The following is a 15,178-nucleotide window of genomic DNA, read 5'->3' as shown; positions in this document are numbered from 1 at the left end:
CCCGCCTCCTCCACCTCCCCCGCCTCCACCCCCACCCCCTCCACCTTCCTCACAATCCCAGGTACAGATGCCAGTATCCCTGGATCTGCCTCTCTTCCCGCCGGTCATGATGCAGCATTCTTCTTTGCCGCCCCAGCTCACGTTGCAGCTCCCAGCCATGGAATCCTTGTCTGCTGACCTCACCCAGCTCTGCCAACAGCAGTTGGGCTTGGATCCCAATTTTTTGAGGCACCACCAGTTCAAACGGCCGCGCACGAGAATCACAGATGACCAGCTAAAGATCTTGCGGACTTATTTTGATATTAATAACTCTCCGACTGAAGAACAGATCCAGGAAATGTCAGAAAAGTCAGGACTTCCTCAGAAGGTTATTAAACATTGGTTTCGTAACACCCTCTTTAAAGAAAGGCAAAGAAATAAGGATTCACCGTACAATTTCAACAATCCACCCATTACCACATTGGAAGAATCCAGAACTGATACTTTCTTTAGTACGGGGGAATATTACAAGACTGACGGTACCATAAATAAACGATCATCCCGGACGCGATTCACTGACTACCAGTTGAGGGTTCTGCAGGACTTTTTTGATACGAATGCTTATCCAAAAGATGATGAAATAGAACAGCTATCCACAGTTCTAAACCTACCTACGCGAGTAATTGTCGTCTGGTTCCAAAATGCCCGTCAAAAAGCACGAAAGAGTTTTGAGAACCAAGCAGATACTAAAGATAGTGAAAGACGAGAGCTAACCAATGAACGTTATATTCGAACCAGTAACTTGCAGTATCAGTGTAAAAAATGCAATGTAGTCTTTCCTCGAATTTTTGACCTAATTACCCATCAAAAGAAACAGTGTTACAAAGATGAAGATGATGACGGTCAGGATGATAGTCAAACAGAAGATTCAATGGATGCTACAGACCAGATGCTGTCGAGTCATCCTGATGCACCTGGACCAACAGATCCATCGAAGCCTGCAGCAGGAAAGGTGCTGGGATCCGGTTCGAAATCGAGTTCTAGTTCTGGATCTAGCACTCCTCTGATGCCTTCGCCCAAACTAGAGATGGATAAAAATTCACCTAAATCTAACCTACCGTTAGAGAAACCAAAGCAAGCTGAGGCATCTCAAGCCTCTCCAATGGTCAAACTGACATCTTCACCTCCTTCCGAGCCACAGCCTTTAGCACCTCAGCAAAAACAGCCCCAACAACCAATACCGCGACCTCATTCACAGCCTCAGAACACCACTGCGCATCCAACCAGCCCTCTGTCTGTAGCAGTCACGTCTTTACAGAACAGCCTACCTCCTCAAATGTTACAATACCAGTGTGACCAGTGTAAATATGCCTTCCCGACTTTGGAACTTTGGCAGGAGCACCAGCACATCCATTTCTTGGCAGCCCAGAATCAATTCCTCCATTCGCAAATCTTGGATAGATCTTTAGATATGCCCTACATGGTTTTTGATCCAAATAGTCCACTGATGGGGGGACAGTTGCTTTCTGGTCCCCCTTCACAGATATCCTCCCAAACTGGTTCATCAGTTCCAACGCCTTCCAATACAGCGTCTGGAACAGTGAAGCGTAAATTGGAAGAGAAAGAGGAAAACAATCAAGCTGAAAAGGAAGGCTCAATTTGTAGCGACGAGCCACATCGCGATAAAAGGCTTAGAACAACGATTACTCCGGAACAACTTGAGGTGCTGTATGAAAAGTACTTGCTGGATTCTAATCCTACTCGAAAAATGCTGGATCACATTTCAAATGAAGTAGGCCTAAAGAAACGCGTGGTCCAGGTCTGGTTTCAGAACACCAGGGCTCGTGAAAGAAAGGGGCAGTTTCGTGCTCTTGGCCCAAGTCAGTCTCACCGAAGATGTCCTTTTTGCCGAGCGCTTTTTAAAGCGAAAACAGCACTCGAGACACACATCCGTTCTCGACACTGGCACGAAGCTAAGCAGGCAGGCTACAGTCTCCCCCCGAGCCCGGTGATGCCACAAGATGATGACGGTGAGAGTCCGCAGAAAGATAATTATTTTGAATTTCCAACGTTACTCTTCTCCAAGATTGATGCGTTAAGTGAAAATGATCAATCTGCAGTTTCGACACCTGTGAGTAAAACAGCAGACATGTCACCAAAACATCTTCTGAGCCCTTCATTATTCAAATCAGAATGCAGTGAAGAAACAGGGAGCCCAAACATGGTCCCTGCTGTTGTCAGTTTTGATCTGAATAAGACAGATTATGATGAGACCTCATCGGTTAACACAGCTGTGAGTGATGGAAGTACAGGAGATGAAGGAAACAATGAGAATGAAAACCTTACCGTTAGTACCTCAGAGAGTCGAGCTACTGAGTCTGCAGATAACCCAAAAACATCAATAGCTGGTGATCAATTGTCAACGGCGACTACAACGCCCACAGTTGACTATTATGATGAAAGACTTTCCGTGAGCTTACCCAGCCCTTCTCTAAGCTTTATATCAAGAGAAAATGACTTGGATGACAGCGTTGACCGAAGTGAGACATCAAGTTTAGCTGACCCCTGTTCTCCTAGTCCATTTGGGAGCCACGCAAGCCTCAAATCATCCAGATCCAGCGAACGTCCTGGCCATAAACGCTTCAGAACACAAATGAGCAATCTTCAACTGAAAGTCCTAAAATCATGCTTCACTGATTATCGAACACCAACAATGCAAGAATGTGAACTTCTCGGCAATGAAATTAACCTGCCTAAAAGAGTTGTCCAGGTCTGGTTTCAGAATGCTCGAGCCAAGGACAAAAAAATAAAGCTGAACATGGCAAAGTCGTTCATGATGAATCAAAGTGGAAGTGATTCACAGAAAACAGAGTGTTCTTTATGTGGTGTTATGTACACTGCACGTTTGTCTATCAGAGATCACATCTTTTCACAACAGCATATCAATAAGGTGAAGGAAACAGTGGGGTGTCAGCTGGATAAAGAGAAGGACTATCTCGCTCCTACAACTGTCCGACAATTGATGGCCCAACAAGAGTTGGATCGTCTGAAGAAGGCCACAGACGCATTGGGAATTACATCACAACAGCAAGTTTTGCATCAGCAAAGTGTTATGGAGAATAACACGTTGCATGGCCTCAATGCTCCAACATCTTATTCAAGCCTCCCAGGACTTTCCTCGGTTATTCTTCCTGGAGTAAATGGTCCTGCTTCACTGCCTAGTTTTCCACAAAACACAACTGGTAAGTTACTTAGATCTATTGGTATTGGTTTAATGTACCACAATACAGTGAAAAGCTTGTCTTGTATCCTGTTTATACAGATCAAATCATTACTCTAGCATTGAGCTAGAATAAGGTAAAACAATAAAAATGCAGAATAAAGTATAGAAAAGCTATAAAAATGCAGTGCAGATAAATGATAAAGTGCAATTTATTTCAAATTACTGGAGTTTACTAAATTTATGCAGACTATTTAGGATCTTAAAGTGTTCTTGCCAAACATCTGTCGACACTTAAAGTTTTCTACGTCATGCATTCCAGTGTTGGCGTTGTTATCATTTACTAGATCTTGCATGCCTCCCCGTAGAGAGGCAGTGAGAGGGTGAGGTAGAAAAGGTTAGAGCCTGAGTCACACTCGATCTTTGAGATTTGACCTCTTAGGTGTAGAACAATCCTAAGCGTTCCTCACAAATAGTTACCTGTCTACCCTTTCAACCCATGTATGGCAAAAGAATCCAAGAAATCGGAAGATATAAACTAAAAGTGAGGAGGTGGAATTAACAAGATACATTTCTGTTTCACATCTATTTAATATTTCAGGAAACTAATGCATATATTCTGAAAGATAACTACCAATTTATGAAATGAGTAGTGTGCTTGTGATGTGTCCATAATCCAGTTTTAAGATATACAGTGTTAAATGTAATAAAAGGAAGCTAATTACCATACAGCTCATTAAACTAGTTTTAAAAGGAGGAGGTTAATGCTTTGCTAAATATAGATGGAGAAATGCTAGTGTTTGATTGAGAAGTGGAAGGAGATAATTAACATTATTGTTCAGACAAAAGAAGAAAAGTACAAGTTTAAATGCTTTTATGTTAGTAGAAATCTGAAATAATCTTATGGCTCTGAAGGTATATATATTCAGTAACTATTCTTGCATTATTGGTTGGGAGAAATCTGCATAATTAGGGGAACGAAATATATTTTGCATTGATGTAGCAAGGTAATCGTTTTGGTAGACGATGAAGCCTATTGAATAAATGTAACGATTCAGTGCTGCAGCTGGTGCAAATGCTGTCTCATAGTCCAACAAGCCAGGTTCAGTCTCTGATACAATCTGTGGAGAGATTGAAAGTTCTCTCTACGATCAGGTGGGTTTCCGTGGGGTGATCTGGTTTCTTCCCACATCCGATGTACATTCCTGTACATAATTGGCCACTGTAAATTGTCCCTGGTGTGTGTGTTTGTGTGTGTGTGGTGAAATCTGGGATGAGTTGATGGGAGGGAGGAGAGGATAGGTTTCAGGAAATTTAGTGCTGATTGGGATTGCTCTGGGAGTCAGTGTATCATTTGAAATGTTCTCCTATAGCGCATGGAAAAACAGAAGTACAGTATCAGTATATGGTAAGGCACTTGAAGGTTTGTATCAAGGTAAAGGTTCAAAGGTTCATTTTTTTTGTCGAAGTGTGGATGTACAATACAACTCTGATATTTGTCTTCTCCAGATAGACATGAAATATAGAAAGACCATACATCAACTCCCCCCGCATGAAAAAGAAACAAAACTCACACAAGTCCCTCAACCTTCCCCGCAGAAAAAAAGTGACAATACAGTTCCCGGACCCTTCAAAAACAGTGACAATACAATCTCTAACCCCCTCACCCACAGAAAAAACAGCAACAATACAATCTCCAACCCCCAGAGAAAATGGCAGCAACAATAGCAACACATCCCCAACCCCTTCCCGCAGAAAAAAAACAGCGGCATTAACAATAACAATCCTCAAACCCCTCAACCACAGAAAATAAAACAGCAACAATACAATCCCCAACTCCACCCCCTGTCACTCACAGGGAAAAACAGCCACAATAGCAAAACAACCCCAACCCTTCCCCACAGAAAAAAACAGCGACAATGACAATCCTGACCTCCTCACTCACAAAAAAGAACAGCGATAGTAGCATCAAAATAAGATGAAACATACCAAGGGTCAGTGTACAGTGAAGGGCTGGAGAGCTATTCTGACACAAGAAAAGATGCAGGAAATCGTAATGCACAGTGATGGGAATATTTTTCAGAGACAAAATGGACAGACCAAGAGTTACCAAAGAAGATGATAAAACTACTGGCTATTTCATAGAGGTAATAAGGTACCGTTACTGAACGCAACATGTCAAGTAGGTTTTGAGAGTCTACTGCTTTACACTTAGTAACCTAGGTGAACTGATTACCAACTTAATTTTAAAGGAGGTTCTATTATTCATCCAAACTGTGTGATTTTATCTAATACTAAAATAACTAAGCTAAATAGAGAAGAGTGAGGGTGCAAGGCTTTAAAATAACAAGCTTTAGATATTTTGGCTGCCAAGAGAAGATTAGGTGGAGAAACCAAAATTACATAATTATATCACACACAAGACAAAATTGGCAGATGTTGGTGTGTTACTTACATAACTTTATCGTTCCTTTTCACAATAATGCACGTTTCATTGCCCCTTGTGAAAATGTTGGAATGTAATAGAGTGAGACCTGAGTCCTGAGATACCCTTTTCACTTGATCTTTATCATATGTAACAGTGGGTTTGGATAGGTTACTCAACCATGTCCAGATAGACAGTACTGCTCAAAAGCCTTAGGCATCCTAGCTATATATATGTGCCCCGGACTTTTGCACAGCAGTGTAATAAAATTATTGCAGCTGATCACAACAAAAGCACAACTTCTTGCCTTCATCTTGGGTGCTTACACACCTGCATCAAGCCTAGGAACAGGCATCTCAGCCTGAGAGGTGGAAAAACAGTGAAAGATCATGATGCCCTGCCTTTGGCACTCCTTCTCTGCCACCCCTACCATTCCCAATGTCCTTTGCTCCCGCTAGTTCTACAAACTCGCTCTCTGCTCCACTTTGACAATACAGTTCTGGGCAGAAGTCTTAGGCACTAACAAATCTCTCCTCAATCTTTTACATTCTAGAGAATAAAGTCCTAACCTATTCAACCTTTCCTCGTAACTCAGGTCCTCAAATCCCAGTGACACCCTTGTAACTTTTCTCTGCACTCTTTCCTATAGGTAGGTGAACAAAACTGGATACAATACTCCAAATTAGGCCTCACCAACATCTTAGATAATTGCAACATAACATCCCAAGTCCTGTATTCAATACTTTGATGATTTCTGAAGGCCAATGTACGAAAAGGTTTTCTTTAAATGCTCCTATCTGTCTGTGATGTCACTTTCAAGGAATTATGGGTATGTATTCTCAGACCCTTCTGTTCTACCACAGCCCTTAGTACCCCACCGCTCACCATCTAAGATCTACCCTGGCTGGTCACTCTTGCTGTACTAAATTCCATCTTCCATTTTTCAGCTGATTTTTCCAGCTGGTCCAGATCCCTCTGCAAGCTTTGATGGTCTTCTTCACTGTCCGCTACACCCCCAATCTTGGTGTCATCTGCAAATTTGCTGATCCAGTTTACATTATTTTCCAGATCATTGATATAGATGACAAACAACAATTGGACAATTGAGCGTACATCCATAAGACCATAAGATATAGAGGCAGAGTTAGGCCATTTGCCCCAGCGAGTCTGCTCCTCCATTTCATCATGGCTGATCCAATTTTCCTCTCAGCCCCAATCTCCTGCCTTCTCACCATATCCCTTCATGCCCTGACCAACCTCTACCTTACATATACATAAAGACCTGAATTCCACAGATTCAGCACTCTCTGGATAAAGAAACATCTCCTTATCTCCATTCTAAAAGGGCTCCCCTCTATTCTGAGGCTGTGTCCTCTGGTCTTAGGCTCTCCCACCATTGAAAACATCTTCTCTACATCCACTCTATCAAGGCCTTTCACCCTTCCATAGATTTCAATGAGCTCACACCTCATTCTTCTGAATTCCAATGAATACAGGTTCAGAGCCTCAAACGCTCTTCATATGACAGGCCATTCAATCCTGAAGTCATCTTTATGAAACTTCTTTGAACCCCCTCCAGTTTCAGCACATCCTTTCGAAAATAAGGAGTCGGAACCTGCTCACAATACTCGAATTAACTCCTCACCAGTGCTTTATAAAGTCTCAACATTACATCATTGATTTTATATTCTAGTCCTGTTGAAATGAATGCAAACATTGCATTTGCCTTCCTCACCACAGACTCAACCTGCAAATTAACCTTTAGGGAATCTTGCACAAGGACTCCCAAATCCCTTTGCAACTCAGTTTTTTGTATTTTCTCTCCATTTACAAAATAGTCAACCTTTTCATTTCTTCTACCAAAGTGCATGAACATACACTTCCTGACACTGTATTCCATCTGCCATTTCTTTGTCTAAATCACTCTATAGCCTCTCTGCTTCCTCAAAACTACCTGCCCCTAAACCTATCTTCATATACAAGTGCTACACCTGCCCTTACACTTCCTCCCTCACCACCATTCAGGGCCCCAAACAGTCCTTCCAGGTGAGGCGACACTTCACCTGTGAGTTGGTTGGTATGGTATACTGTGTCCAGTGCTCCTGGTGCGGCCTTCTATATATTGGTGAGACCCGACGCAGACTGGGAGACCGTTTCGCTGAACACCTACGCTCTGTCCGCCAGAGAAAGCAGGATCTCCCAGTGGCCACATATTTTAATTCCACGTCCCATTCCCATTCTGATATGTCTATCCATGGCCTCCTCTACTGTCAAGATGAATCCAAACTCAGGTCGGAGGAACAACACCTTATATTCTGTCTGGGTAGCCTCCAACGTGATGGCATGAACATTGATTTCTCTAACTTCCGTTAATGCCCCTCATCGCCTTCTTACCCCATCCCTTATTTATTTGTTATTCCCCCCTTTTTTCCCTCTTTTTTTCTCTCTCTGCCCCTCTCACAATCACTCCTCCATCGCCCTCTGGTGCTCCCTTCCCCCTTTCTTTCTCCCTAGGCCTCCTGTCCCATGATCCTTTCCCTTCTCCAGCTGTGTATCCCTTTTGCCAATCAACTTTCCAGCTCTTAGCTTCATCCCTCCCCCTCCTGTCTTCTCCTGTCATTTCGGATCTCCCCCTCCCCCTCCCATTTTCAAATCTCTTAGTATCTTTCCTTTCAGTTAGTCCTGATGAAGGATCTCGGCCCGAAATGTCGACAGTGCTTCTCCTTATAGATGCTGCCTGGTCTGGTGCGTTCCACCAGCATTTCGTGTGTGTTGCTTGAATTTGCAACATCTGCAGATTTCCTCGTGTTTGCGTTTTTAAATTCATAACATCCACAAACTTTGCAACAAAGCCATCAATTCCATCATCCAAGTTATTGACATATAACATAAAAATCCTTGGCAAACCATTCCAGATATCAGTTACCACCAATGGAAAGAAATATTCCCTATGCCCCTTCCACACATTTTCAGTTTCTACGTTACTTTTTACAGATAAACTGGAGAATTATTGATGCAGCATGAATTTGTGCTCAGGATACCAAATATCATTATTGGTAGAATCATATGTGGTAGAATCTTAATGGAGCAAATTCAATTGTACTTATCTATTTTGTCTATGCTCAGCCAGTGGCATTTTTACTAAAAATTTATTTCATGATATATGTCAGTGATGATAAACCTGACTCCGAAAGCCCTCCACAAACTGTGCTTCTGTATTAGATGTGGGCTGGAGATGGCTTGAGCCATTTGCACAGAAGCAAGTCTCCACTATAAATGTAAGACTTTCCTCAACAAGACGTAAAGGAGACGATTCTTAACTTGTAGAGTACCTTGCAGGAAGTTCAAATCTTTCTCATCACAGTTCTCTGCCCCCACACCAGGATTCCAGCTATTTCCCACCAACAACTGATTGAAATCCTTCTCCCAAAGCACTGACCCAATGCTTAAGGTCTGGACCAGGAGTTCCCAACCTGGGGTCCTCAGTTAATGGTAAGGCTCCATGGCATATAACAAAAGGTTGTGAAATCCCCTCTTGACGAATGTTCTGGCTTTCCCTCTTAGGAATAAGAATAAACATTGTTACAATAAAGTAATTTGTCACCATCAGTAAACCAATTAGGACACCTACCTGAATTTAATTAGCATTATTCAGATTTACTATCTTACATAGCTACAATTAAGCACTTTGCATACATTTTCTCAATGAACATATACCACAGGCAGTAAAGGAAATTTAACATTTTAAATGTAATTGAAGTAGATACTCTAAATCAAATTGTTAATCCAAACAAATAATTGCTAAAATGCAATGAAAATTGCATGGAATAAGGTAACAAAGAAAGTGAACCATGATCAATAAGGTACCATGATCATCATAGAAATGCAGCAAATTAATTAACCACCTCTTGCGAATGAAATGGAAAATGCGGAACAAGGAGCCAAAGAGTGCTGCGGTTGAGACGTAGGATGTGCCTCACATGGCCAGGCCATAAGCAGTTCCAAAGGAGGAGCAAATCTTCAGTCTTAACAATTGGTAAGTGTGAATATATTTTGCATACTATTTCCTAATGCATTACAAACATTGTTCATAAAAATTGTCTATCAGCTTACTATCAGCAACCTAAAACAATCATAAAGCATGTGAAGATAATTCTGTGTGTGTATTCCTTGTAAGTACTTATTTTGTATTAATTATTGCATTTATATTTGATTTTTAAAAAAATACTTAATTCTCTATCAGATCTAATAACACCCTTTATCTCTGCAGGTATAACATTGTTTCTAACTACAAAAGATCCAACTTCAGGAGTTCAAGTACCTCATAGGAAGGCTCAATTAAAGAAGATGGTGCCACCTGATAAGACAAGAATTCACTGGAGAATGCAGCTGAAGAACATATTAGCTTGCTGTGCAATATAGTAACCCTTTACTGATTACTACATCCTCCAGACAGTCTTCACTTGGTAATGCCACATGAACTGCTATATTGGAGCTGTCATGTGAGACCAGTTCAAGTATTTACATACCACTGTCACTCCAGAGCTTTTTGGAGGATGACATGTACCTGGTAGATTAGATCTGGCCTTGTTAGTGTGAAGTATGAAATACCAGATAACAGATAACAAAGCCTAATCTTCCATGGTACAGACAGAAGAGAAGAAACATTATTTTGTAACTCTGTCCTATATGCAGCACATACTTACTTACTGGTCCTTATGCCGCTGGCATTGAAGGTCCTCCATTTCTGGCGGTGTTCAGGGCTTCCTTCATTTTGTCAGTAGATTCCCCTTGGTTTTCACTACTGTTGGTCACGCAAGTCCCAGGTGGAGTCTCAGGAGTACCAACGCACTCCATCACTGTGTCTGTAACAATTTATTTTTACCAGTCAGGCCCTGAACTGAATCCCCGAACCTGGAGGACTTAGCCTGGCCTTTACCCTTTGATCTGATTGGCATGGGTGACCCTACCAAGAGCCAAAGCATAAAGCCCTGACTCCAGTCAGTGTAGCTTATCAGGTCAACGAGGCACACAAGTCTCCAAACCACAAAAAGGTTGTGGTCCTTTTGGAGGATATGCAGCACATATAAAACCAGAAATTGTCTTCTACATTGTTCTAAAATATGTCAACTTGTCTCTGCCTCCTCTGGTCAATGTAGATTCATCCTTAGCCAAAGGCCTGCCATACTTGAAAATGATATCTTGTTTACCTGTAACACTTTTGTACTTGTAGAAATAAAAGTTTGTTCTCTTTATTATTGCTTCTTATTCCATGCATTGCTGGACTTTCATCTGAAGAGTGGGCTTTTGGACAGAGGACTCAGAACGGAGCCTGAAAGTAATGGCTATTTGTATTCAAATCTCATTCAGTCTTTGAATGCAGCCATCTTTAAGTCTTTGTTGGTGCAAGGTAGGTTCAGAAAATGATGGGCCTGGACTTGATGGAAAATGTTGACAGTTCCATCGCCAAATTCAGCGTGCCAATAAATTTAGAATTCCCAAGCAAACATAAATGTCCATAACCTACTGATTGCTCTCTGGTAGTGATTGCCTGAGTATGTTCCAGCACTGATTTAATCTCGCAGTCCAGTGGCAGAAAACAAACTGGTTGTAGTTCCCCAATACTCATCAGGGGGAATCTGCTCCCTGAACCACAGCCAGGTTAGACCTGGCACTGAGACAGAAAGTTCATCCACTGGAATGGAGAAGAACAGCTATGAGGGATCTAAGTAAGTATAAAGTCATAACTTCGATGACTAGAGTTTTCTTAATTATTTTAACTATTTTTGTTTTCACACATTTTGTTTTTAATTATTTCATTGATTATTAATATATGTTGTAAGTTTTTGAATCTCAGGTATATTCAAAAGCATTGATAGCTTTGGCAATTGATACAGTGGGGCAAGGTTCAGCTGCCAGTCAATTTTTTTTCTCCAGTTGTTTCATAGGGCAGCATGGTAGTGTAATGGTTAGCACAGTGCTTTACAGTCCAGGTGACGCAGGTTCAATTCCCGACGCTGCCTGAAAGGAGCTTATACATTCTCCCCGTGACTGCATGGACCCTTCTTCAGGCCCAAAACATCAACTGTTTACCCCTTTCCATGGATGCTGCCTGGCCTGCTGAGTTCCTCCAGCATTTTGTGTGTGCTGCATGGGCTTCCTCCGGGTGCTCTGGTTTCCTCCCACAGTCCAAAGTTAATTAGTCATTGTAAATTGTCCCGTGATTAGGCTAGGGCTAAATCGAGTGTTACTCAACGGACAGTGTGTCTCGAAATGGCCACACTATCTCAATCAATAAATAAAGAAGGGACTTGAGCTGCTTCACTCGCATGTTAACATTACATGGTGCCATTTTGGGTAGGACCAGGAGTGGGCAGCAAGTAGACTGTGGTGAGTCTGGGGAAAAGACAAGCCTGTGCTTACCACGTACTTCAGCTGCAAATACACTCAGCTCAACACTACAGCAAGTTCTGGCCCTCCAATAAAAACCCAAGCTGGCTTGTTGCAGCTGTGAATTATTTAATACCACATTCCACTCATATAAGAATGGTATTAAAAACTTATTGTAAAGGAAACTTTTTGCCGAACAATTTAACATGTTACAAGATAATTTTAACTTTGGATGACATAGTAAAATAGTTAATATTGATTCATCCATCTATTGTAAATTAAGTGAAAGGTAAAATTAGAAAATATATATGAACTGGAGCTTAAAATGGAAATGTCAATACTACTCTATTACTCAAAAGTTAAAAAATTCCCCATTGTCTTGAGACACGGTTGAAGATAGTTTTGAATGCAAATTGCAACTTCACCTAAGAAAGCCACTTAACTATTTGAAATTTCCATTATTTCATAAGCAATAATCTTGTCTAAAAATTGCATTAAAATCATTCTCATTATACTGTTTATTGCTAGTTTACTGAGATACCTTCACATGGACAAAGTTCAATTTATTTAACAGTTTAAGTATTCATAAAAGAACCTGAAAAATTTGGCACTGAAAATCAGTAAACAATATAAAAAATTCTTAAGAGATATTTTGTCAGCTATGGTTCAGAATTTGTCATCGAAAGATAAAAGCATCAGTAGACTGTGGTGAATCTGGGGAAATTTAATAGGGTTGGAGGATATTTATATTGATATGTGTTTTAGATACGGCTACTCATTACCCATGTTTAGTTGCCCCTAGATGGTCCACCATCTACTTGAGCTCTCAGTGCTAATAATATTGGATGCAATAACAATGATGAAATAACACTGTATACGAGATAAAATATTCTGTGACTTAGCAGTGATCCTACCAATCATCATATCCCCACAAACCTCCTCCAGCTAAACGGTGAAGATTGTATTCGGTGGTATCCCCGCAGGACAATGAATCTCAGGGCTGTTTGTGGTGATAATATATGTACCCTGATGATAAATTTTATTTTGAACTTTGATAACCATTGAGCCACAGGGTTGCTTCCAATAGATTGTAACTGGTGCAGTTGCAATAGTTGGTAATGGTGGTGGTGGGCTATGTTCCCTCTAAGCTGTGCACGTGTACGTTTTTCAACTAGCGCACAAAGGAAATTAATGTGAGCACAAAAGGTTAGTTACCTAAAATAATGTAGTAATTAATAATTATGCTTATTGAAAATAATCTTTTAGCTAAATGTTTCTGTTAACTAGTTGGTTGGATTTTCAAATACTACAATGCATGTCACTAATTTACGTCACCTCACCTTTCCTGTTCTGGTTTGTACAGCTGCATCACGGCGGCAGCCATCTTTGGTGGACAGTGTTCATATCGTAAAGTTTACAAAGATCTGTTTCAAATCCTGTAGATAGCTTACTAAGTTTTTATTGAAAAAAATATTGATTCACTATGTCGAATTCAAAAAAAGCGAAGAGTGTGAAGCGCAAAAGAACTGCAAATTTGTTTGAAGTTTTGCTAAGCCAACAATGTGAAGAAAACATCACAGTAGATACAAGTTCGCTGTTGACTTTTATAAATAGACTTTGTGTTCATTTAGAAGAAAGGTTTCCTGAAGATGAGGTACAGGAATGGTCAGCTTTTAATTTCTCCGCAATTGCAGATTGTGACTTCATATTTGGCGATAAACAAGTTAATGCCTTATGTCTAAAATATCTAAATTTTCTAGCTGAAAATACTGTAATAGTTGACAGTTTAATGATTTCAAATTTTCCGTGCAAGAACAAATTAAATCCAAACTAATTTCAAACTTTGCTCAAATGGTGGCATTTGTACTTCAAAATGAACAAACAGTTTTGCGACCTTGCACAGTTGATGGACATTGGGGGAAGCTTTTTGTGTCTAGTGCAGACTGTGAGCGAGGTTTTAGCCTAATGAATCGACTCAAAAACAAGCTGAGAAACCGTTTAGGTGAATGTCATTTGGATATGTTAATGAGAATCAAAAGCTATCAATTGGATGGAAGTTCTATTAGTCTAGATAGAGTTTACAAAGAATGGGTAAATGCAAAAGAAAGGAGATAGAAAAAAATAACTGAGTGACTTAAATATGTATGTTATTTTGTTATTCTGTGCAGTTTTATGTCAAATATTTTGTAAACCTACATAAACTGTGCCATGTGTACATTCAGTGCGCAAATACTTTTGTCACAGGAAACAAATCAACATAAGATTTTTGTGCACACTGACTACTAAAAATTAGAGGGAACAGTGGTGGTAGGTATTATTTCCAGAGGTCACAAACCGTGGTCAAGCAAACTGTCCTGTACTGGATGCTGTCAAGTGTTTTGTCTGTGAGGTATAACTTTCATGAGGTAGTGGGGAGAACAATATCAGAAAGTAACATCACACTGTATATTCCTGGTTATACGTTTTGTTCTGTGCAATCAGGGGAGTTAGTATTTTGCATGATTGGTTTTGAAATATTACATTTTCCATTGAAAATGATGTTATTTTTATCTTTCAGCTTTGTCATCTTCCGGTGCAGGCATGCTTGGATTCCCTTCTCCAGCCACTCTTTCACCTGCCCTGTCACTCAGCAGCATGCCCAACAAACCTCTGCTGCAGACGCCCCCACCAGCTTCCGTTCCCTTGATAGGACAGCAGGCAGAGCAACAGAACAAGGATTCAGAGAAGAACGCAAAGCCGGACAAGGTCAAGGTTAAGCCCAAAGACAAGGAGATGGAGAAGGACAAAGATGAAATGCTACCCAATAAAAAAGAGGAAAAGGAATCGTCGGCGATGTCGAATCAGCACGGAGGTGGGAATCCAATGGACCCTGCTCAGCTGCAAACACTTCAGGCAGCAATGGCAGGCGACTCAACCTCTTTTCTGGGTGGACAATTCTTGCCATATTTCATTCCTGGATTTGCATCGTATTTCACTCCTCAGCTTCCCGGGGCAATGCAAGGAGGGTATATTCCACCACTGTGTGGAATGGAGAACCTTTTCCCCTATGGCCCTGTCGTACCCCAAGCTATCACTGGTCTCTCACCTGGCACACTACTACAACAGTATCAGCAGTATCAGCAGAACCTCCAGGATTCCTTGCAGAGGCAGCAGCAACAGCAAAA

At 41.0% G+C, this 15,178-nt stretch overlaps 1 protein-coding gene across 1 annotated transcript in view; it reads left to right on the top strand.

Annotated features, from left to right (window-relative positions):
• Positions 1–15,178, top strand: part of zfhx4 (zinc finger homeobox 4) — a 265,117-nt gene that overhangs the window by 246,415 nt on the left and 3,524 nt on the right. The window contains 2 exon segments of the mRNA XM_073040174.1: positions 1–3,221; positions 14,572–15,178. The exon segment at positions 14,572–15,178 is cut by the window's right edge and continues 3,524 nt beyond it. Coding sequence (XP_072896275.1) covers positions 1–3,221; positions 14,572–15,178 — 3,828 coding nt within the window.

The sequence above is a fragment of the Hemitrygon akajei genome, chromosome 1 (genome assembly GCF_048418815.1).
Source record: "Hemitrygon akajei chromosome 1, sHemAka1.3, whole genome shotgun sequence".
NCBI lineage: Eukaryota > Metazoa > Chordata > Chondrichthyes > Myliobatiformes > Dasyatidae > Hemitrygon > Hemitrygon akajei.
The sequence above is the reverse complement of the archived record's forward strand: the minus strand, read 5'-3'. Positions and strand labels throughout refer to the sequence as shown.